The sequence below is a fragment of the Labrus bergylta genome, chromosome 1 (assembly GCF_963930695.1).
Source record: "Labrus bergylta chromosome 1, fLabBer1.1, whole genome shotgun sequence".
Lineage (NCBI taxonomy): Eukaryota > Metazoa > Chordata > Actinopteri > Labriformes > Labridae > Labrus > Labrus bergylta.
Genome location: NC_089195.1, coordinates 36,274,928 through 36,298,166, shown reverse-complemented (window position 1 = coordinate 36,298,166; position 23,239 = coordinate 36,274,928). Strand labels below are relative to the sequence as shown.

Genomic DNA, 23,239 nt, shown 5'->3' with positions numbered 1-23,239 from the left:
AATACCAGCTTCAATAGACTGATCTGATCTGATCTGAGAAGAGGAAGAGTCTCATTAAAGTCGTCGTATCTTCTTTGTGAATAAGATACTCGAGTTCATTTATTACAGTCACTCTCATGTATCAGGAGAGTTTGGTGCTTGTTGTGGCAGCAGAACAGAACTGATCACTTCTTGTTTCTTCATGTTGGGCTCCATCTAGTGGTCGTTGTGTGTCATAGCAGCAGTCAGAGGTCTACATGGAAACCTGTTGTTTCTGCAGCAGTGTAGCAGGAGAGTCCTGTAGGAGTGGTCTGACACCACCAGGCCTGTGTGGTTTCTGGAATTGTTCAGAATTTAATTATTTTCTGTATTTATAAACTCAGCTGACAGACTGTCAGTGATGGAGTTTAGTTTGAAACAATAAGGTCAACATAGAAGAGTAAAGCTTCATTCTTCTTCCTCGTCTTGTTACCTGTGAGAAGAACAAACAGCTCAGATGTCTCGGGATGTAAACCTGAAGTGTTCTTCCTGGTTTTTATTCATGCTCTCACGTGTCTCTAACGTGTCTGAATTGAATTGTTTGATCTTCAGAGCTCTGCAGCGTGTCAGGTCATGATTTGTTTTGTGTGTGTGCAGACGTGAAGAAGCAACAGAAGAAGAAGAAGAAGAAGAAGAAAGGGGAGGAGGAGGAGCGCACCGCTGAGGAGGAAGAAGAGCTGGAGAAACAAAAGGTCAGAGGTCAATGGCTGCAGCTCCACGTGAGTTTATCACATCTGTAAATATCACCTGAAGACAGCATCTCAACGTGTGTGTGTGTGTGTGTGTGTGTGTGTGTGTGTGTGTGTGTGTGTGTGTGTGATTGTGTTTTCTGTGTGTGTGTGTGTGTTTTCTGTGTGTGTGTGTGATTGTGTTTTCTGTGTGTGTGTGTGTTTTCTGTGTGTGTGTGTGTGTGTGTGTGTGATTGTGTTTTCTGTGTGTGTGTGTGTTTTCTGTGTGTGTGTGTGTGTGTGTGTTTTCTGTGTGTGTGTGTGTGTGTGTGTGTTTGTTTTCTGTGTGTGTGTGTGTGTGTGTGTGTGTGTGTGTGCAGGCGGAGATGGCCCTGCTGATGGAGGACGAGGGCGACGAAGCCAAACACAAACACTTTAATTACGATAAGATCGTGGAGCAGCAGAATCTGAGCCAGAAGAAGAAGAAGCTGCTGAAGAAGAAGGGGGCGGAGCTTCAGCAGGAAGACCAATTCCAGGTGGGTGTGATGATGTCACAGGTCGTGCTGCTCCAGCTGAATGTCCTCCGGTTTCCAGGACTTGACTTTAGCATTCGGCCGCTAAATGTTCAAACTTTTGTTTTGACCACAATCGTCCCGTTTAACGTGTTTTGATCTGATTTCAAAGATGAACAGTCGACCTGAAGAAGAAATAAATATATAGACGTTCATTTCCCTCTCTCGTGGTGTGATGGAGTCAAAGGAAGGCTGTTAGCTCTGTGTTGACTAAATCGTGGTCATGACGATGTTGTAACATTCTCCCTCTCTCTCTGTTTGTGCGTCCAGGTGGATGTGAAGGACCCTCGTTTCCAGGCCATGTTCACCTCCCACCTCTTCAACCTGGACCCCTCCCACCCCAGCTACAAGAAGACCAACGCCACGCAGAGCATCCTGACGGAGAAGCAGCGCCGCAGAGACGAGGAGCAGCGGCGCCTGGAGGACGGGCTCAGAGATCAGGGGGAGGGAGCCGACAGGAAGCAGGTGGCGGGGAAGAAACGGGAAAAGGACCGTGACGCCGCGGCGGCGGTCGACCTCACCTCGAAGAAAGCGATGGACCCGAGTCTGTCTATGCTCGTCAAGTCGATTAAAAGCAAAACGGAGCAGTTTCAGGCTCGCAAGAAACAGAAACTGGTGTAGGTGGAACTCTCAACACAAAAGTGTGCAGACCGGCAGAGACTGGGAGAAGTCCCAGCCTGCAGGAACAGTTTCTCCTGATGAACTCTACTTCCTGTTTGATGTTTTTATACAGAAAGAGACGCCACAAAGTAGAAGAAGGTGCAGGAAAAAGTGAATGGTGCTGCATCACATGCTGTGAGAATGTTTTATTTGGACAGTTTCTTCACACAGAACTCTTAAAGAAGCCCTGCAGTTATTTTCAAACACATGAAGAAGAAGAGAGCGACGCCCTGGACCTCAAGAAACACGTTCACCATCATGACACCGAGGTTTTTACTTTAGTAAATCACTTTTCACATTTCAGCTTTCTTTGGGGGAGATTGTTCCTCCAGCAGCTGTGAGCTGATGTTTCTGTGAGCTGTCAGCATCTTACCCCGTTTCCACGTACTCCAAGAGCGTCGCGGTCGGTCAGCGCCGTGCACGGTCAGCGCCGTGCACTACACCGCAGCTCACCGCCACTCTACTCAATGATCGTGTTTCCACAGCGAGCGCCGCGTTTCAAACACGCTGTGAGTCTGTTTCTGACGGAGCACGCTGCAGGCACGCGTCAAGCTGGACAGGAAGTCAGACGAGGAAACCCACGAAACGCCCTGTCAATTTCAAAATAAAACACAACATACGGACTCCTGATCGTATTTTCCATCACTCGTAGTCGGAGTAGTTCTCCTGTGAAGGATCCAGTGGGGGCAGAGTGCGCCGCCCGATGGAGCAAAAACCGCGGCGCTGACAGACCGCGGCGTGCACGGAGTGTGTGTGAATTGGGAGTGACAGAGTGACGCTGTTTCTAAAGTGGTGAAAAGTTTTCTTTCTTTAAATGAATGTTTCTTTGGTAACTCGAGTTCCAATAAAGAGAAGTTTGTGATGTGAAGATGATCTGGCATGAGGATAATTTTATCTGCAGGTCAAATGAAGATGACAACATAACATCTTGTGAATTCTGTGTTTCTGATTGGTCCTTTGGATTCAGCAGAACGCCCTGCAGTCATCACGTCCTGGAGCTGTCAATCAAACCAAGTCTCCACATTCTGCTTCCCTTAAAGCGTCTCCAATCACAGGCTGCTGTTTAAGATGTTTTGCAGATTCTTTTTCGGGAGACGGAACGATTTGTTTCTACTTCAAAACCAAACCGGGTCGTGTTCTCCGCAGCTCGTTATTCAGACCCCGCTGTGATTGACAGGAAGTGTTCACACATCCACCTTTTTGTCCTGAAGCAGGTGAGGAGGAGCACGCTGCTGCTCCTCAAAACATCTGCTCCTTCTTCAATACATCGTGACACTGAGCAAAGAGCAGTGTACGCGATTCTCTCCTCTCACAGCTGAGACGTTTCAAACGGACAAGCTGGTTCCTGCAGCTCCTTCAAAATAAAAGCTTTTATTGTGATGCAGCATCTTTAAGAAGCTCCGGTACGTTTGTTTGTTTATCAGAGAAGAAGCTCCAAACTATTCACATTCTGAGCCACGGAGAGAAAATGACAAACTATTGAACCAATCAGATTTTTACAAAGGCTTGTTTGGGACAGGCGGGCACAATCTGCACGTCGGGTTGTCGCCACGATTGAAGATTGTTAAACATCGATTTGATTGTAGTGTAGTTTCAACACCATGGCAACAGAAACAGAGTAATGGATAACTTCCTGTTTTTAATCGGCTAAACTCGCAGACTGAGTCATGCACACGTCTCGGTAACGTGACTGATTTGTGTAATTTAGACTGTGCTGTCTCTCTGGGTTAAAAATATAATGAAAAAATATCATTCAATGAAAGAAGATTTTCATGATCTCATTACTGGGAGAACTGGGAGTCCGTGGACACTGTTTGCTGAAGACAGTCAGGGGGGCATGAGGCAGCTGAAGCCGGTCAGAGGAGTCTCTCCCCTCATTAAAAATGAGAGAGTAAGTGAAGGTAGAGCGACAGCGCACGAGCAGGGGGTCTCACTTTAGCTCCGCCTCCCCCGCCCCGACCCCTTTCTGTGGGAAGAAGCTGTTACAGAACCTGGAAGTTCTGCTTCGGAGGCTGCGGAACCTCTTTCCAGAGTCCAGCAGCGAAAACAGTCCTTGGTGGGGGTGGGAGGTGTCTCTGCTGATTTTCTGAGCCCTGGTCAGACAGCGGATCTTTGCGATCTCCTGGATGGGAGGAAGTGGAGTCTTAATGATCTTTTCCGCCGTCCTCACCACTCTCTGCAGGGACTTCCAGTCGGAGGCACTGCAGGCTCCGGACCAGACAGAGATGCAGTTTGTTATGATGCTCTCTATAGTGCCTCTGTAAAAGGTGGTGAGAATAGGAGGAGGGAGGTGTGCTCTCTTCATCCGACGCAGAAAGTGCATGCGCTGCTGCGCTTTTTTCACAAGAGCGCCGGTGTGAAGGGACCAGGTCAGAGTGTCTGTTATCTGCACCCCCAGGAACTTTGTGCTGCTAACTCTCTCCACTGCTGTGCCATTGATGAGGAGTGGTGTGTGGCTGGGCTGGCGCCTCCTGAAGTCGACGATGATCTCTTTGGTTTTATCAACGTTCAGGGTCAGGTTGTTGGTTCTGCACCAGTCAACCAGATGTTTCACCTCCTCTCTGTAGTCCATGTCGTTGTTGTCACGGATGAGGCCCACTACTGTTGTGTCGTCTGCAAACTTCACGATGTGGTCCTGGCGCAGCAGTCATGGGTCATCAGGGTGAACAGCAGCGGACTCAGGACGCAGCCCTGAGGGGAGCCGGTGCTCAGGGAGATGACACTGGAGGTGTTGTTGCCCACCCGCACAGACTGGGGTCTGTTTGTGAGGAAGTCAAGCAGCCAGTTACATAGGGGGGTGCTGAAACCAAGGGGGGCCAGTTTGCTCACCAGATGCTGCGGGATGATTGTATTGAACGCTGAGCTGAAGTCCAGAAACAACATCTGCACATGTGTGTCCTTCTCTTCCAGATGTTGTAAGCCCAGGTGGAGTGCAGAGGAGATGGCATCCTCTGTGGAGCGGTTTGGGCGGTAAGCAAACTGGTACGGGTCGAATGTGGGGGGAAGTCTGGAGACAATGTGGTCCTTTACCAGCCTCTCAAAGCACTTCATCATGATGGGGGTTAGTGCTACAGGGCGGTAATCATTGAGCGAGGAGATTGTGGATTTTTTAGGCACTGGTATAATTGTAGCAGTCTTTAAACATGAAGGTACAACAGCCTGGATCAGCGAGGTGTTGAAGATGTCTGTGAGAACCCCAGCCAGCTGGTCAGCACATTCCTTAAGCACCCGTCCCGGTATGTCGTCAGGGCCCGCTGCTTTCCGGGTGTTCACTCTCCTCAGGGTTCTCTGGACATCAGCTGCGTCCAGGCTGATTGGCTGCTCATCGGAGTGAGGAATAGATTTCCTCGCTGGAGTGGTGTTGAGTGCCTCAAACCTTGCAAAGTAGTTGTTGAGGTCGTTGAGAAAGTTGATGTTGTTGTCACAGGGGGGATGAGTAGCTTTATAGTCTGTGATGACTTGGATGCCCTGCCACATTCGTCTGGTGTTCGTGGGGTCCTCGAAGAAGTCCTGCACTTTCTGACTGTGAGCACGCTTTGCAACCTTTATGGCACGGTTCAGGTTGGCTCTGGTTGTTTTTAGTGCCACCATGTCGCCAGATTTAAAAGCGTCGTTCCGGGCTTTCAGCATTGCACGTACCTCACTAGTCATCCAGGGTTTCTCGTTGGCCCGTGTGGAGATGTTCTTGATCACACTAACATCCTCCATGCACTTCTGAATGTATGCAGACACAGACTCGGCATACTCCTCCACACACGTCTGGTGATTGTCCGTAGCAGCCGCCTTGAACATGTCCCAGTCCGTGCATTCAAAGCAGTCCTGTAATGCTTCCATAGCTCCCTCAGGCCAGGCCCTCACCTGCTTCACTGTGGGTTTTTTCTTGATCAGCAGGGGCTTGTATGCTGGAATTAGCATCACAGAGAGATGGTCTGAGGAGCCAAGGTGGGGGCGGGGTGCAGCCTTGAATGCCTTCTTGATGTTGCTGTAGGCCAGGTCCAGCGTGCTCCCACCCCTGGTTGCAAAATCCACATATTGGTGGAAATGAGGAAAAACAGTTTTCATATTGGCCTGATTAAAGTCCCCTGCCACAATGAAAACTCCCTCTGGATGTGTAGATTGCAGTTCACTGATGGAGCGGTATAAAACATTCAGGGCTTCTCTGGTGTTTGCACTGGGAGGAATGTACACTGCTGTGAAGATCATAACAGTGAATTCCCGGGGTAAATAAAAAGGCCTGCATTTTATAGTCAGTAGTTCTACATCAGGAGAGCAGTGACTTGAGACTATCTCACCGTTGTTGCACCAGTTGTTGTTGGTGTATATGCAAACACCGCCGCCTCAGGATTTACCAGTGAGAGAGCTGCTCCTATCCGACCGAAATAATGTTAGCCCCTCTATGCTAACTGCCTCATCTGGAACGGATGGTTTCAGCCACGTTTCTGTGAGAAATATGACGCAGCAGTCTCTCATCTCCCGTTTTGCAGTTAAATCCAGCTTCAGGTAGTCCAGTTTGTTCTCCAGGAAGCGGACATTAGAAAGCATGATGGAAGGAAGCGGCGTTCTGTGCGGGTTAGCTTTTAGCTTGGTTGTTAGCCCCGCTCGGCATCCCCGTTTCTGCTTCCGGTCACACCGCTTCCGTCTCCTCCGCTGGCGAACACCGCTGGTACGAGGCTCCGCTGCTTCACAGGCCGCTGGATGTAGCCGGCGTAGTATTCCGAGGCTACGTAGAAGGTCCAGAGTAGTCGCATCTACCGGACTGAAACTGTTTGATTTACCTAAAACTAAAATTGCCTGGCGGTCGTATATTACTTTAGAGTAACTTCGCTGCAGGTTTACTGTGAAATTATCAGAACTGACTGGGTTATTTGCCATTATATTCCTGTTGCTATCACGAGCCACTGCAGCCGCAGCCGAGCAGGGCGCCGCCATCTTGGATCTTGGATCCAAGAACATAAACAATAACCTTTTTATCATTTATAAATGACTAAATTATGCCTTTAAAACAATTTTAAACGTTATGAATTTACATGAAATTACTGTTATTAGATTTTAATCATTTTTAACTAGATATTTAGTATTAATCAATAATTTGCATATTGGCTCTTACATTACCCGGCCCCTAATTGGTTAGGCAGGCGGACTAAACAATTACAAATTAAAACATTAAGAGCCAAATAAATCAAATGTCCATGAAATGTCCAATTTAAAGTTATTCCCTGTGCTTCTTCCTTTTTTTTTTTTTTTTTTCTCAAATCTTCTCGTTTGACGCCGCTTCTTCTAACAAGCACAGTTTGGTAACAGGTCTTTCCAAGAGGCTGGTCTTGGTTTTTATCTTCACCCTACGAACTGCTCCGCTGGAGTCGGGTAAGGTCTCTACCACTCTGCCCATCAGCCAGGAGTTGCGAGGTGATGAACTGTCCACCAACAACACAACATCTCCGACTATGAAGTTTCTTCATAGTTTTGACCACCTCTGTCGTTCCTGGAGGAGTGGGAGGCACTCGCAGGTCCATCTGGTCCAAAACAAGTCCGCTAAATATTGGACTTGCTTCCAGCATTTTTGCTGAAAATGCCTGGAGGCATGATAGGTTGTGACTTCAACAACAACAAATGATTGAGTGTCAGAGGCTCAAGGTCATTCACGTCATCTGAGATACTTGTGAGTGGCCTGCCGTTGATGATGCTCTCAACCTCACACATTATTGTCTGAAGACAATCATCATTCACAGCTTGTTCTTTCAACAGAGAATTGAAGATTATTCGCACAGTTCGAATCTGTCTTTCCCAAATCCCGCCCTGGTGGGAAGCTGCTGGGCTGTTGAATATCCACTGTATCCCCTTTGGTTGCAAGAGCCTTTCAATTTTGTCATGATCAAAGAGTTGAATTGCTTCCCTCATCTCCCTTTCAGCACCGACAAAGTTTGTGCCGTCGTCAGAGCGCATGATGGTAACTTGACCTCTTCTAGACACAAAACGCTAAATTGCATTGATGCAGGAGTCGGTATCAAGGCTGTCTGCAACTTCGATGTGCACGGCTCTAAGGGTAAGGCAGGTGAACAATACGCCATATCTCTTGACTGTACTCCGGCCCCGCTTAACATCAAAAGGCCCGAAATAATCAACGCCGGTGTTCGTAAAGGGAGGTTTGTCAGGCAAGAGGCGATCTTCAGGCAAGTTCGCCATCTTTTGCTCTCCAACTCTTCCGCTGATCCTGCGACATACTGCACACTTGTTGATTATTGTTCGGACAGCAGAATTGGCTTGTGGGATCCAACACTTGCTTCTTAATTGTGCCATGACATAACTGCGTCCGTAGTGTCCTGTTCTTTGGTGTATGTCTCTCAAGATCAATGTGGCAGCTCTACAATGCTTAGAGAGTATCCCTGGATGCTTGGCATTCTCTGGCATGGCCGACTTGTTGAGTCTTCCGCCAACTCTCAATGTGCCATCTTGCAGAATCGGATCCAGTTTGAACAGCTGACTGTTTCGACTGACTTGTTTTCCTTTTTGCAGAGCTTTGATTTCTTCACTGTACTGCTGTCTTTGGCTGAACTGGATTATTGCGGATTCTGCAGTGTCCAAATCTTCTAAGGTAAGCGGTTTCTTTCCTTTTGTTGTTTTGTATTTTTCCATGTGCCTTTCTAACTTTGATCTTTGCTTTTCAGGGTCCTTTTCGGTTTGATTGACTGTTCTCGAGAACTCCTTTCTTTCATCTTTCAGTTGGCGCAAGGTTTCCTTCAGCTTTAGAATCCAGGCCACTGACCTTTTAAGTTTATGCCAGTCCGAGTAGTAGTTGATCAACTGGTTCATTGGTTCCACGTTATCTTCGATTTTGATGGTGTTGACTATAACCGGGTTCTTGACCTCTGGGTCATCTTAAAGGCTTTCCTTCCTTTGCACGGGTTGCTTGGGCCAATCATGTTCATTTTGCAACAGGAAGTTCGGTCCATTAATCCATGTTCCCTTTTGTATCAAACTCTTGGCCTTCAGACCCCTGCTGGCTTGATCTGCAGGATTTTCTGCTGATCCGACGTAGCTCCACTGAGATGGTTTGGTGGCTTCGCGGATCAGTGTAACTCTGTTCGCAACAAAAGTTTTGAATTGAGCTGTTTCATTGTCAATATACCTGAGTACGGTAGTGCTGTCTGTCCAGAAGATAGATGGTTGAAGTGGAACTTGAAGTTCTTGACGTAACATCTTGTCCATCTTCACTGCCATGACTGCCGCAGTCAATTCAAGCCGGGGTATTGTAACTTGCTTGAGTGGGACGACTCTTGATTTTCCCATCAGGAAAGAACAATGTTTCTTGCCTTGTTTGTTTTCTAGCAGCAGATAAGTCACAGTGCCATATGCGTACTCTGAGGCATCCGAGAAATGATGTAACTGCGCTGTGGCAGCGCATCCGAAGTCTGTGGGTTTTAAACATCTGCTCACGTGGAAGTCAGCAAGATGAGTAATGTCTTCTTTCCATCTTTTCCACTCTTAAGCATGTTTTTCACCAATGTTCTCATCCCAACCATGCTGAAGTTCAGCAGAAGTTTGGCTGGCAGGATGACTGGAGCCAAAAAGCCGAGGGGGTCGTAGATAGAATTGACGACGGATAAAATGCCCCTCCTCGTCAACGGCCTGTCTTGCAGCTTCATGCTGTAAGTGAAGGTATCCGTTTCTGTATCCCACTGTATGCCAAGAGTCCTCTCGACTGGTAGAGCTTCATGGCTTAGATCCAAATCTTTTACTCCACTAGCTCTGTGTACTTCTGGAATGAACATCAACACCTTTCGGCTATGACTCATCCACTTCACCAGATTGAAACCTCCTCTGGCACACAAGGTACGGCGATCACTTGCCAATGTCACTGCATCGTCTTCTGTAGCTACGCTCTTCAAACAGTCGTCCACATAAAAGTTGCACAGGACTGTTTGGACAGCTTCTGGGGAGGCAGTAGCTCTATGGTCCTCAGCGGTTCTTCGAAGGGCATACGAAGCAATGCTTGGCGATGAAGTGGCCCCAAATAGGTGCACTGCCATCCTAAATTCCTTCATTGGCCCATTCAAGTTGCCGTTGGGCCACCAAAGAAAGCGGAGGAGATCTGCGTCTTTTTCTGGCACCTTAACTTGATAAAACATCGACTCGATGTCTGCCATTATGGCTATTGACTCCTCACGAAATCTTAAGAGGACACCAACCAACGTATTGGTCAGGTCGGGTCCTTGTAGTAACTCACAGTTCAAAGACCGGCCCTGATACGAGGCTGTGCAGTCAAAGACCACTCGTAGTTTTCTTTTCTTAGGGTGATACACCCCATGGTGCGGTATGTAGAACACCCTGTTGTCGTCACGATTCAGCTGGTGTGCTGGAACTTGGACAGCATAGCCTTTGCTTATGATAGTATCCATGAACTCTTTGCACTCTTCAAAGAACTCAGGATTCTTCTTGAGCTTTCTGTGCAAACTGGCTATGCGCTGCTCCGCCACACAGCGGTCATTAGGCATCTGGAGCTTCACGTTCCTGAGCGGCAATCCAATGCTGTAATGTCCGTTTTCCAGCATTGCTGTTTTCTGCATAGACTGCATGAACTGTTTGTCTTCTTGCGACAACTCTTCTTTGTTGTCGTAGTTGCGCTCTGGGAAATCAGTGTTGTACTGTTGGACAAGTAACTTCTCAACTTCCATCACTGAGATCCTGTTCACTGAACACTGAGGCGGTTTGTTCTCTGTGTCCTCCAGTTCCTTTCTCATGGGACCATTCACGACCCATCCAATGGCCGTCTTAACAGCATAAGGGCCTCCATCTTGACTGTTAATGATGCGCCATGGCTCCATAGTCTTTGGACAGTTTGCTCCAATAAGTAGGCCTACATCTGCTTCTAATTCTGGCAAATGCACTTCGCTGAGATAAGGCCACTGTTGAATATCTGACTGCCTGGGTATATTTTCGGCGTGAACTGGTATGTTGCTGTGAGTGTACACTTTTGGTAGCTCAATATGTTTGGTGTCTTCCAGGCCGCACACTTCCAGGTCCGATATCACATAGCTATTTATTAGCTTCTGTTCTCCAGGTTTGTCCTGACTCATTGTGCTGAGAAGTAATTGTGTTGGTTTCCCTTTAGTGTTCAGTTTCTTTTGCAGGTCTCCTGTGCAGAACATTGCTGTGCTTCCCGGGTCCATGAAGGCGTACGTTTCAACATACTTGTCGCTCTTTTTTGATTTAAGTGTACTATCGACAGCACACATTCAGCTTTTCCGGCCCCCGTTAGGCTACAAGACTCTTGCGTGACAGAAACTTGAGCACACGATAATTTGTTTCCGTGAGCACCTTCATTCTTCTCAGGTGAGACAGAATCTTCTCTTTTTTCCATGTGTAAAATGTCTGGATGACTTAACCCACATACTTCACACTCCATTCGTCTTTTGCAGAACTTGCTGAGATGGCCAGGGGTTAAGCAGCCAAAACACAAGCCATTTGACTTCAAGAACTCAACACGTTCTTTGTGTGGCTGATTTTTATATTTTGTTGCATGAAGTTAGAATGTGAAACTGCTGACAGTACAAACATGGCTTCTCAAAGGCAATCCTGGTTTTGGTTGAATTACCTGACATCACATATGTTTCTTGAGGTCTTTTATTTTGGAAAATGTTGGTAGCGAAACTGCTTCCACGGACCTCTCTCTTAGGAGGATGCCTTTCCTTTTGTTCGATCTTTCCAATTATGGTTGGGCGGCTGTCTGGTATAATACCAAACAGTGGATCGATCATTATTTTAGCTTGGCGGTCTATGTAGTTCACCAAATCAGCAAACTTTGCTCTTCTGCCTTTTCGCTGTTTGACATCGTAAGCTTCAGCACGCCAAAGTTCTTTCATTTTGAAGGGTAGTTTGAATACCACCTTCCGTAAGTTGGTAGGGTTGTCCATCTCTTCTAGAAATTCTATGTCTTCCATAGTGTTGCGACATCCAACCAAAAACATTGCATAAGCATTTAATGCCTTTCCATCATCAGATTTGATCTGCGGCCATTTCAGTGCTTTATCAATGTACACGCTGGCGATCTGTAGTTCATCCCCATAGTGATCATGAAGCAGTTGCTTCACTTTATAGTAGCCTTTGCTAGGTGGCATATGAGCACAGCTGCGAACTAGCTCTTGTAAACTGTTCCAAAAAGTACAATTTGTCCTGATCATTGTCTGTCTTTCATTCTATTGAGTGGTCAAACGATCTAATGAAAGATTTGTATTGCAATGTGTTGCCCTTGAAGACAGTAATGTCCTTTGTTGCTAGCTGGGATTGCTTTTGTTGCTTTACCAGAAGCTCAGTGATAACATTCTGATTTTGCATCACTTTTAGCATCTCGTCACCTCTGTTGGCCTGAGCGTTGCTAATCTTGTTGAGCCACTTTTGGTACTTGAGAGTGCAACATTTGCAATTGAGCATGAAAGCCTGGATCAACTGGCTGAGGAAGCGATACACTGGTTTCTTCCTGCTTCATGCCCCCACCTCTTAGCTTTTGTACTAGTGCGTGACTACTGTAACCACGGCTACTGGAACCATCCTCTGATCTTTCATATTCTTTGAGCACTTTTAATTTTGCACTGCTTTCTGCTAATGCGGTTTCCAACTCAAGTTCTTCTTTTGCGCTTTTGATTCTGGCCATTTCAAACTCAAGCTGCTGCCTTTTCTTCTGTGCCGCAGCACGTTCAAGCAGAGCTGCATGTTCCACCTCTTGTCTAACACGTGTCGAGGACACCTGTGATATGGCTGTTCTGCGACTTACTTGAGATCCATATTGACGATTGTGTCCAACATTGCTGACACCTACTTGTGAAATACTGTCACTTGCTTTAACAGCATCTTGCGGGTCAATTTCCGCATCATCCTCTTTTTGAAAAGAGCGTTCATGCACAGCGGCGATCCATGTTTTAGTAGCTTTTATGAATTCTTTGATGGATGCCATTTTGGGTTCAAACCATTGTTCCTGATCAAATGTTTTTTCATCTTCAGACAAAAGGCTTGCAACTTCATTGTTGAGGCAACTAAACTTGTCTACAGCGAGTGAAAAATCATTTTCCATCACATCTTTAACACCTTGTAAACTCTGAGCATCACTCATCATTTTGTCCACTTCATTTCTTTTACTTGTGAGAGCTCCTAATTTTCTTCTTCTTAATGCTATATTTTTTTTGCAATTTCTCCTCTAAGGCTTTCTCTGTCAACCTGCGTGTCCGTCCTGAATCCATTGTATCCTCAAGACATCCAAACTCTTTTTCCTTTTCATCAATCATCTTAATATTGCAGAGTAAGGCTCTAGTTGAATGCAAAGGTTTAAAAGCACTTAACCTTTAAGGCACTTTTTCTTCATAAAACGAGTGCAAACAACTTCTTAAATAAGGCCAAAATCCACATTGACTGTTTCAAGGCTTAAAATACGAGCTGACACGGAGAATCTACAACTTGAATTATTTCCTGCAATCCTCCTTTAATTTCGGCACGGGCTTCAATTATCTTCCTGCGTCGGCTATACATCCTTCCATGGAAATGCACGAGGGTAGTATTTAGGTTTCACGTTACCTTTTCTTGGAGAGTACTTTAAAGGATAACCCGTTTCTGCTGGCTTCATTAGGTGAGCTCTCTTTTGTTATCTCCCCTTCTCCCGAGCGGACAGCTGCGCTCTCCCCGCGCCCGGGCACGTTCCAGCTTATTGATCCTTTAAGCTAGTTTTTTGACAAAATGTAGTGGCACTCCGTCTCTTTCTTCGTCCTCTGTACCACTTTTTGGAGTCAACTCACAGTATTTGCAACGCGAGCGAAAAGACAGGACAGCTTTCCTTCTTTTTAAAAGGTTTACTGAAAAAACTTCAAAATAAAATACAGATTTAACAAACGGTCTAACGCATGGTCAAAAAACTGTGTAGCTTCCATCAATATTGGACTCCAAACTGCTTACGTCACATCCGTCACAACTTTAACTACGCAGTGCTGTCATAACAAACATCCAAGAACATAAACAATAACCTTTTTATCATTTATAAATGACTAAATTATGCCTTTAAAACAATTTTAAACGTTATGAATTTACATGAAATTACTGTTATTAGATTTTAATCATTTTTAACTCGATATTTAGTATTAATCAATAATTTGCATATTGGCTCTTACACTCTTGTATAACATTTGTCGTTCTTGTGCATGAGTAACGTTAGCATCACGAATGGTTCCATTTGAGCATCTTTCCAATACACTTAATTATTCTGCTTTGTAGGCAAATTAATATTTCAACACATTCAGCCGTGAGTTGTGATCGCATTAAATACTCTACTCACCAAAATATATGTACGGCTTAGTGCTTTACAAAGACGAGCAGCTCTAAGTGACCAGGGCTGAGTCGTGTGCTCAGTCTATTCACAACAAGTCCAGCTGCAGAAAACACTTTCTCTGCTGACCACTTACATTTCTCCTCACTTTTCACAGCACCTCTTCTTCCTTTAGTAGTGATAACAGCAGTTTTTCTGAGTTGTAAATGTGACGGGCGCCCTCTTTTGGTATGAATTGGTATTACATGTGACCACCGGTTAAACTGTAAACAGATCGTCAGTGAACACATTTCTAATCGGTTAAATTCTTAACGGCGATTAATCGATAGATGATTAATCATTAACATCCCGAGTTCAGAACAATGACCTTATGTGTGTTTGTTGTTGTGTTTATAACGGTTTTATACCTCATACATCGTGTTATCTGTCGATGTCACTCCTGATTCTGTACTTACCGTGGGAACTCCTTGGTCTGGTGACTCCAGCTGTCCGGCGGTGCTGCACCGTGCTGCGCTCTGAGAACTCAGCCTGTGGGTGTTGACGGATGAGGGAGCGGACACACAAAGCACACGTATCTGGTGGACGTTCTGGGTCATACGTGTCAATCAGTACTTACTCAGTACTTACTCAGACCTCGTCTTCAACAACAAGTTTATTTGGAAGTTTTTGTTTCAAAATCACATATTTACAGATTTCTTTGACTTTTTATCAACACTATCATACGTACAGCAGAACTCAGTCAAAGAGACACCAAAGACATTTCAGACAAATATAAACTTATTGAATTAATGTCTTCTACAGTCTTTTCCTCTCGATCTGAAGTTGGAAGTCAGTGAAGTTTAAAGGGTTAAAATAAACGTTATCACATAAATGATGCGTCTCAATGATGAGCTGAGTCAATCAAATCAGTTTGTGTGTTTACGAGGACAAACCTCTGAACTATAAAGTCAATCAACAAACACGATGATGTGATTCTGTCAAATATGTCAAATATACCGTGTTGTCACTAAATAGGATGGTTTGTACTCGGATGAGAATCAATACATGAAGTATTTGATTATTTCACACTGACAGGAGAGATGATCAGAGGTGCAGAGTTTTTACCTCCATAATTCAGACTAGGACTGAAGTAAGGGAAGAGTTTCTCAGTGAAGGAGCAGTCTGTAAAGGAGTAGATCAGAGCTGCAGAGTCCACATCATAAAAGGAGACCAGACCCTCCTCATAATCCACAAACACCCCCACCTTCTCAGGACGACACTTCAGAGAGCGAATAATCCGCTGGTCATCAAGAGCTTTATATTCATTTCCATTTCTCAACCATATACTCCAGAAACCTTTCTCAGGACTCGCTGTGATTTTTCCCTTCCTGTTGATGGACTCTCTGACCACTCCTAAATCCCAATCAGTCTTTCCTTTAACCTGAACCTCAAAGTAAAATCTGCCTGAAGAGAAACTCTGCTTTCCTAAAACATTAACGCAAGGAAAGAAACTCTCTGGGTTGTCTGGTAGATTCTTCCTCACATCACCATGATGAACTTGTTTCCCATCTTCAGACAGGATGAGATTAGGATGTGTTGTATCAGGATCAAGAGTTACATCCACAGCATACTGCTGGACTCTCTTCAGCTCAGCTTGAACCAACTTCTTCTTCTCTTCACTGAGAGTCTCCTCCAGCTGAGCCACAGCTTTCCTCACAGTCTCCTCATAAAGTGGTTGACAGACATTAACCTCTGTCCAGTCTTTGGTGGGTGGAGCAGAGTTAACAGACTGGACTCTCTGGATTAGATGGAGGTGGTCTTCAGAGTGTGAGAGCTGCTGCACATCAGTGCTCCTCTTCATCAGCTCACAGATTTCCTGCTCCAGCTCTTTGATAAAAGCTTCGGCCTGTTTCTCTGTTGTTTTCAGCTTCTTGTCGATCGTGTTGATGAACTCGGCCTGGCCTCTCTCAACAGACTCCTTCAGAGCGGTGAAGACTCGAACACCTTCTGCCATCTCTCTGTCTGCATCGTCCTTACTGAGGTCCACTGAGTGTTTGATCTCTTGAATCTTCAGTCGTCTTTTCTGGATCATCTTCTGAATTTCAGCCTCTGTCTCCTCCAGCTCTGCCTTCTTTTCTTCATATTCTTCTTTCAGAGGAACAAACTCGTGTGTCTTGTGGTCTAAAACAGAGCAGAGCATGCAGACACAGGTCTGATCGGTCTTACAGAACAGCTCCAGAGGTTTATCGTGCTTCGTACACATCCTGTCCTCCAGGTTCTCCACAGGGTCGATCAGCTGGTGTCTTTTCAGACGTGAAGCTGTCAGATGAGGCTCCAGGTGAGTCTCACAGTAGGAGACCAGACAGTCTAAGCAGGACTTCAGGGCCTTCAGTTTGGGTCCAGTGCAGGCGTCACAGAGAACTTCTACTGGTTTGGACTCTTGAAGCTCTGAGCTGCTGCTGGCTTCCTGCTGAGCTTTGTCTCTGAACTGACCAACCATCTCAGAGATGAAAGTGTTGACCCTCAGTTTAGGTCTATTGGTAAAAGCTTCCTTACACATTGGACAGCTGTACTGGTCGCTGGTGTTCCAGTGTTCAGTGATGCAGTTTTTGCAGAAGTTGTGTCCACATGATGTGCTAACAGGATCATTGAACACATCCAGACAGATGGAGCAGAGAAACTGATCCTCAGATCGATGATACTTTGCAGCAGCCATATCTACACAGAGTGAAAGAAAGAAAGAATACAATTTAATTGATATTAGACTCTTATCTTTGTTAAAAATCTGAAAGTAAAGCGTGTAAAGATTTACCAATCTGAATGGGTTACTGATTTTAATGTTAAAGATGGAAGCCCCATGGAGCCCTGGAGCGATGGATCATTTTGTCTTATTCTCTTATAAGAATAATAATAAACTTAAAGACAAATTTAGAATCATATATTTTCCTTCCGTTTTTTCTCAGTGCCATAAAGCACAAAAGTGACTTTGGATTAAATTATCATTTTCTTATTATCTTTGGAGGGATTTGTGATTCTGTGACAACTGATATCTTGTAAGATAATCAGAAAAATGATACATCACGATATCTGATTAATCTCTTAACTTCTTTACACAACTGTCTAACATTATCCCACTGTCTTCTCCTCGTTTTCCTTCCATCCTGATGTCTGCTCCTTCTTCTTATTACTAATACTATCCTTAAGGGCTGTCAAATGATAATTCTTTTTAGAATTTCAATAGTTAATCGCTATTAATCTCAGTTTTAATTGCATGGTTAAAATTACATTATTTTGCTTTTAGAAATAAAAAGTTTTAGGTTTTTACTTTTTTATTAAAGGGATACTTCTCCCATTTGCATTAAGCTTTGTATCATTAGAAACCTGGTAGTATTTTTGAATGCTCGTGCATCCCCCCCTCATTTTCCCCTGAGACGCGAAAGCTCTGTATTTCTAAGTCTGAAAAAGAGCCTCTGATGACGCAAAAATCGTCATTTTGCGTCATCAGATGCTCCTTTGGTTAGAGGGGGTGAAACTACATCGCTAGTTCCTCATGTTTTCAACCTGCCCATGGTGGGGGGGATCTGAAATTCAAACATTCAAAGATGCAGCAGTGTGACTAGAGGGAGACACTGAGGACGACTGTACAGTGAGCCTAAAGAGACAAAATAGTAAGAGATTAATGGTAATTAAGTAGTTATTGCTGACAGCACGTCTATGGACCATTTAAATAACAGAGATTGTGAGAAAGCTGTAGCTTTCCTGCTTAACTACGCTGGCTCTTATTGTGTAGAACTCGCTGCAGGTAATCGGTAAGAACCACACGTTTTTAATTCCACTCTGTTTATTCGTAACCACCACCACCACAGCCGCATAAATCCTATTCTCTGATAAATCACTGGTTCTGCATAAAGTATACACAAAACAGGTAAGTATAAACAGACTTCTTCACTAACAGATACAGTTCACAGCAAAGACATTGTATGACAGGCTTCTGAGCATATGAAAATAGCTTATTCATTTACATCAGTAAGGCAGCACTGCCCTCTACTGGACATAATTCACAGTGACTACCTATCTTAATGCCATGTGCATGTCCTGCTAATTAACGAACAGATATGGCTACAATGCCGCCATTCAGCATATCTCCTTATCAAAAACGTCACCTAATAATCAATAACTGAACTACAGTATATTGCCACAGTCACACAGAACACATGTATTCTCATCTTTGACGAAGATTATACAGTTAGCTGCTAATATATAACCAGTGAGCCAAAACAAACCTGTGCTCCATTAGCTTAACAGGCAAAATATATATAAAGTATTGGCAAATACTCTAGCAAAGATAAAACATATATTCTCAACCCTTTAACTCACTTGTGCTAGACGCACTTCACATCAGATGACAATTGGGAAGGATTAACATCTAGAAGAACTTCACAACGTGTTGAGACGTGTTGAGCGTCTGGCCACAATCAGGGCAAAAGTGAAAGTGAAAGCTAAAGAGTAAAAACACTGGCAAAGACGTCAACCAGAGGGTGACTTTTCACAGCCGCCCCCTGATTTCAAGGGGAAATCAGAACTATATAAAAGAAAAGGCCTTCTGGTTTTTTAGAAACTACACTACTGAAGTCAATGGCAGCTAACAGACCAAAGGCAACCATAAATCCAGGATTCTGATGATTAATCCGGCAGGGCAGGGAGTTGAATAATCCGAGCCACTGGGCGCGTGTAGATCATGTTGCCCACCGTCACGTCAGCAGACCTCACTCGACCATCAAGTCCGGGGAAGATGTTGGTGATCTTTCCTACTGGCCACAGTGAGCGAGGGGACTGTGGATCCATGATCATCACAGCCTTGCCAATATGTAGGTTTGGTGCATCTGCATGCCATTTTTGTCGTGCCTGGAGATTAGGAAGGTAGAATTTAATGAAATTCCTCCAAAAATGGCCAGCAAGGACCTGACTATGACGCCAGCGTCTCCTGCCCAGAAGCTCCGATTCAGGATATACAACCTGTGGGAGAGATGCATCTGGCCGTCCAATCAGCAATGAGTTTGGGGTAACAGGATCAGGATCGGCAATGTCTGACAATGTGTAACCCAAGGGTTTGGAGTTGAGGATCCCTTCAACTTCAATGAGGAGTGTCCTCAGCACCTCCTCTGTCACATGCTGGGCTCCGAGTGTGACCTGCAAGGCTTGCTTTAATGATTGAATTTCATGCTCCCAACAGCCGCCAAAATGGGGAGCATTAGGCGGGTTGAATCTCCATTGGATCTGCTGGGGTGTGAGCTGATCTTGAACATCTGGTTGAAGGGCTGCAAACGCTTCCCGCAGTTCCCGATCACCTCCTTTAAAATTGGTACCCTGATCTGAGAGCAATTCGAATGGCTTTCCCCTCCTGGCTATGAATCGGCGTAAAGCCATGAGAAATGCATCGGTATCATGACTTGAGAGGATATCAAGATGTACGGCTCCAGTGGTCATGCATTTGAATATTATCCCCCAACGCTTTTCACTTCTTCGCCCTATCTTGATGGAGTAGGGACCAAAGCAGTCCACACCTGTGGAGAAGAAGACTGGCTTATAAAGGTGTAATCTCGCAGGAGGCAGATCAGCCATTTTAGGGACGTTAGGTTTGCTGCGCCATCTCTGACACTCAGTACAGCTTTGCTGATGAAGACGAACGGCCTCTCACCCACGCAGAATCCAGTATTTGCGTCGAATCTCGGCAAAGACTCTTTCAGGACCTGGGTGATGTAGCTTCTCATCAAAGTCTTTAATAATCAGCTGTGTGACTGGGTGTTTGGCGTCAAGCACGACTGGATAGATTGTTTCTGGATCAAGCTGGCTGCTGTGGCGTAGGTGGCCGCCTACTCGGATGAGCTCATCTTGTCCATCAAATTCTGGAGCTAGAGTGAGGAGGTGGCTGCTCCTAAGCACAGGCTTGCTTGGGCAAAGTCTGTGGGGAAGCAGTCTAATTGCACTCGTCGAAGGAGAGCAGTTTGGGCCTTGCGATAATCTTCAGCTGTGAGTTCATCTTTGGCCGCCACATGTAGGGAGTGTGCTGTAGCAGTTATGAGGTCACTAAAGGTAATGAACTGTGTGGCATCAGGTATTTGGGATGCAGGTGGTTTAGAGGTGAGTCCACAGAAGATGGGCTTTTTCAGATCCTCAGCGGGAACTGAAGAGGTTTGAAGCTGTGGGGTCTCTGGCCACTGATCTGGGCCGTAGAGTAGGAACGGTGGCCCACGGCTCCGGCGGGTGTCAGTTGTTAGATCAGAGAGTGGCTTCTCTCTTGTGATGTCATCCGCAGGGTTAGTGGCAGAATCTACATAACGCCAGGTTTTACCAGCTGTAAGGTCCTGGATCTCTGACACTCGGGTGCCCACAAAAACTTTAAATCAGCATGAGTCCGATGTCAGCCAGGTGAGTACAGTTGTAGAGTCAGTCCACAATACAACCTGCTGAATAGGGAGTGTTAGCTCAGTCCTGAGCAGCTTTGCTACCTGAGCTCCTGTCAAGGCAGCGCATAGCTCCAGATGTGGAATGGATTGCTTCTTTTTAGGAGCCACTCTTGACCTTGCAGTGAGGAATCCTATTTCGATCTCACCCCTTGGACTTTCAGTTCTCAGGTATGCCACAGAGCCGTATGCCTGTTCTGAGGCATCGCAAAACATGTGTACCTCACGCCGACTGGTGGTGGAGTCAAGCACAGGGGTGGTATAGCATCTCGGCAGAGTTATGCTTGGAAGATAAGACAGTTCATCCTCCTACTCCTTCCAGGTGCGCAGCAAGGGCTCCGGTAAGGCTGGGTCATCCCAATCTCTTTTCATATCCCACAGGTGTTGGACAACGATTTTGGCTCTTGTGGTGTACGGTACGAGAAACCCGAGGGGGTCGTACTGACTGGCGAGCACCTTATAGCTTGATTGCATCATGGTCTTATCTCCTCCAACAGTTCTGGACTTGTAAGACAGGGTGTCCGTTTGGGCAATGCCACTGGAGGCCTAGGGCTGATTCCTGCTGGTCAGGTTGGCCCTGAGAAATCCATTTATCAGCACTTTCTGATCATATTTCTGCAGGGAGGTGGCGGATTGTGTCCGTTCGGTTGCTGGCCCACTGCCGCAGCTCAAAGCCTCCTTGGGCTAAGAGTGACCGTAACTGGTCCACCAGGGCTGTGGCATCCTTTTCGGAAGAAACACTCTGTAGACAGTTATCTACGTAGAAGTACTTTCTGACTCCCTGACAGCATCACCAGGCTGAGTGTGGTCCAAAACATGCTTTTGGAGTGCATATGTTGCGCAGCAGGGGCTGCGGGTGGTGCTGCAGGGGAGCACTCTCCATTCGTAGACTGTGGTCTGTTTGTCATGCTTGAGGTCTCACCAAAGGAAGTGGAGGAGTGCTTGATCGTCTGGGAGGAGCCTGACCTGGTGGAACATACCACATATATCGCTGGTCACAGCAACCGCATGTTCCCTGAAGTGCAAGAGGACAGTGAGCAGAGAGGGTCCCAGCATTGGCCCAGGGAGCAAGAGATTATTCAGGTTCACACCTTGGAACGGACCAATTGAAAACTACACGGTGCTTACCATTGTGTACCACCATGTGATGGGGAATGTACCAACTGGTAGGCGAGTCTTCTGCTGCAGGATCCATTTTAACGATGTAGCCAGCTTGTTCCAGCCTCGTCATTTCCTTGACATAGGCTGTGGTGGCCTCTGAGTTTTTAAAAAGTCTCCTCTCTGTGCTTCTGAGCTGCGGGAGCACAGCCTCCTTGGGTGCACATAGTTGGGGGAAGTTCTGTACCCAGAGAAGAGGAGTGGCATAGCAGAAGGTCCCTTCTACTGCCACACGCTGGGTCTTTGCATCCAAGCAGTTAATGGCTTCTTGATTCTGGCGTGACCTTGTACTAGCCTTTTCACTCCGCCAGGGAAGTACGTCCATCTGCTACAACTTTTCCACTTGTTGATAAAGATCTGCAGTTGGGGACCCATAGGATGTAAATAGGCATTGTTGCTCTGTGATGTATTGTTTGAGCCCATGGGTTGGGCACTGAAGGGTCCATCAAAGGCAGGTTCTGACTGCCACTGGTGCCCCAGGTGGCCCACCACGCACTGGCTCCACAGTTGTTAGTAGGTGGGGATTGTCCGAACCTCTCCGAATGCTCTCAAACTGTTGAATGGGCAGGTCCCTCAGGTGCCTAAATTTCCTCCGAAGTGTTTTAACTGGGTAGGTGTGCTCTCCTAAACCAAGTTTTGGTGCAGTGAAGGCTCCCGTTATGTTGAAAACACCTTTAGGGGAACTCGATGGTGAGATGGTGAAGGAGACAGCCGCCCCAAGAGTCTGAAGCTCCTGTCGCACTGTCCGAAGAGGCAGATTCTCAGGTTGACCATGAAGACCCAGCTGCTTAGCTGCCGAGTGTAGCAGCAGGGTGCACTCTGAACCATCATCCAGTATGGCGTATGTCTCTAGGGTTTGGTCTCCATTCCTGAGCACCACTTTACTAACCTTGAGGAGGACGCGGTGTCCCTGAGGAGGTTTACCAATGTACAAGACCTCCTCTACTTCGCTTGGGGAAGTAGGCTTGACTGGGCCTGATATAGCTGGCAGAGATTTGTTGCTGCTATCAGCTTTCCTAGGGTTCTTCACACTGATCTCGTGCAGAGCGAGAAGGTGTCGATTGTTACAGGTTTGGCAACACATCTTTAAGTCACACTCAGCTGCTCGATGGTTTCTACCACAACGCCAACAGCAGTTTTTGGTTTGGACCCACGTACGTTTCTGGGTGCTGTTGAGCAGTTTGAAATTGGCATAGTTATTCAGTGAGTGCTTGTCGTTATCACAGGAAAGGGCAAAACTTCTTGGTGACTTGACTGGTAACTGCTACTTTGGCTGGTTCTCCAAAGGATTTGGTTTCTGTACCAAGCAGAAGAACTGAAGCCTTTGCAGATCTGGTCTCCCGTTTCATATCCTTGCATTTTGGATTGGTATCCTTCCTTGAGCTGCTGCTGTACTGTGATATATCTTCCTGTACC

At 45.9% G+C, this 23,239-nt stretch overlaps 2 protein-coding genes across 2 annotated transcripts; one reads left to right on the top strand and one right to left on the bottom strand.

The window, feature by feature from the left end:
* Positions 1–1,273: 1,273 nt before the first annotated feature.
* On the top strand, positions 1,274–2,786 carry LOC109980071 (ESF1 homolog). The gene has a single exon (XM_065960347.1). The coding sequence runs from the start codon at positions 1,559–1,561 to the stop codon at positions 1,877–1,879; it is 321 nt and encodes a 106-aa protein (XP_065816419.1). The 5' UTR covers positions 1,274–1,558; the 3' UTR covers positions 1,880–2,786.
* A 12,070-nt stretch (positions 2,787–14,856) lies between these two features.
* On the bottom strand, positions 14,857–16,950 carry LOC109979617 (E3 ubiquitin-protein ligase TRIM39-like). The gene has a single exon (XM_020628416.3). It carries the CDS (start codon positions 16,915–16,917, stop codon positions 15,280–15,282), a length of 1,638 nt encoding a protein of 545 aa, XP_020484072.2. The 5' UTR covers positions 16,918–16,950; the 3' UTR covers positions 14,857–15,279.
* Positions 16,951–23,239: the final 6,289 nt, after the last annotated feature.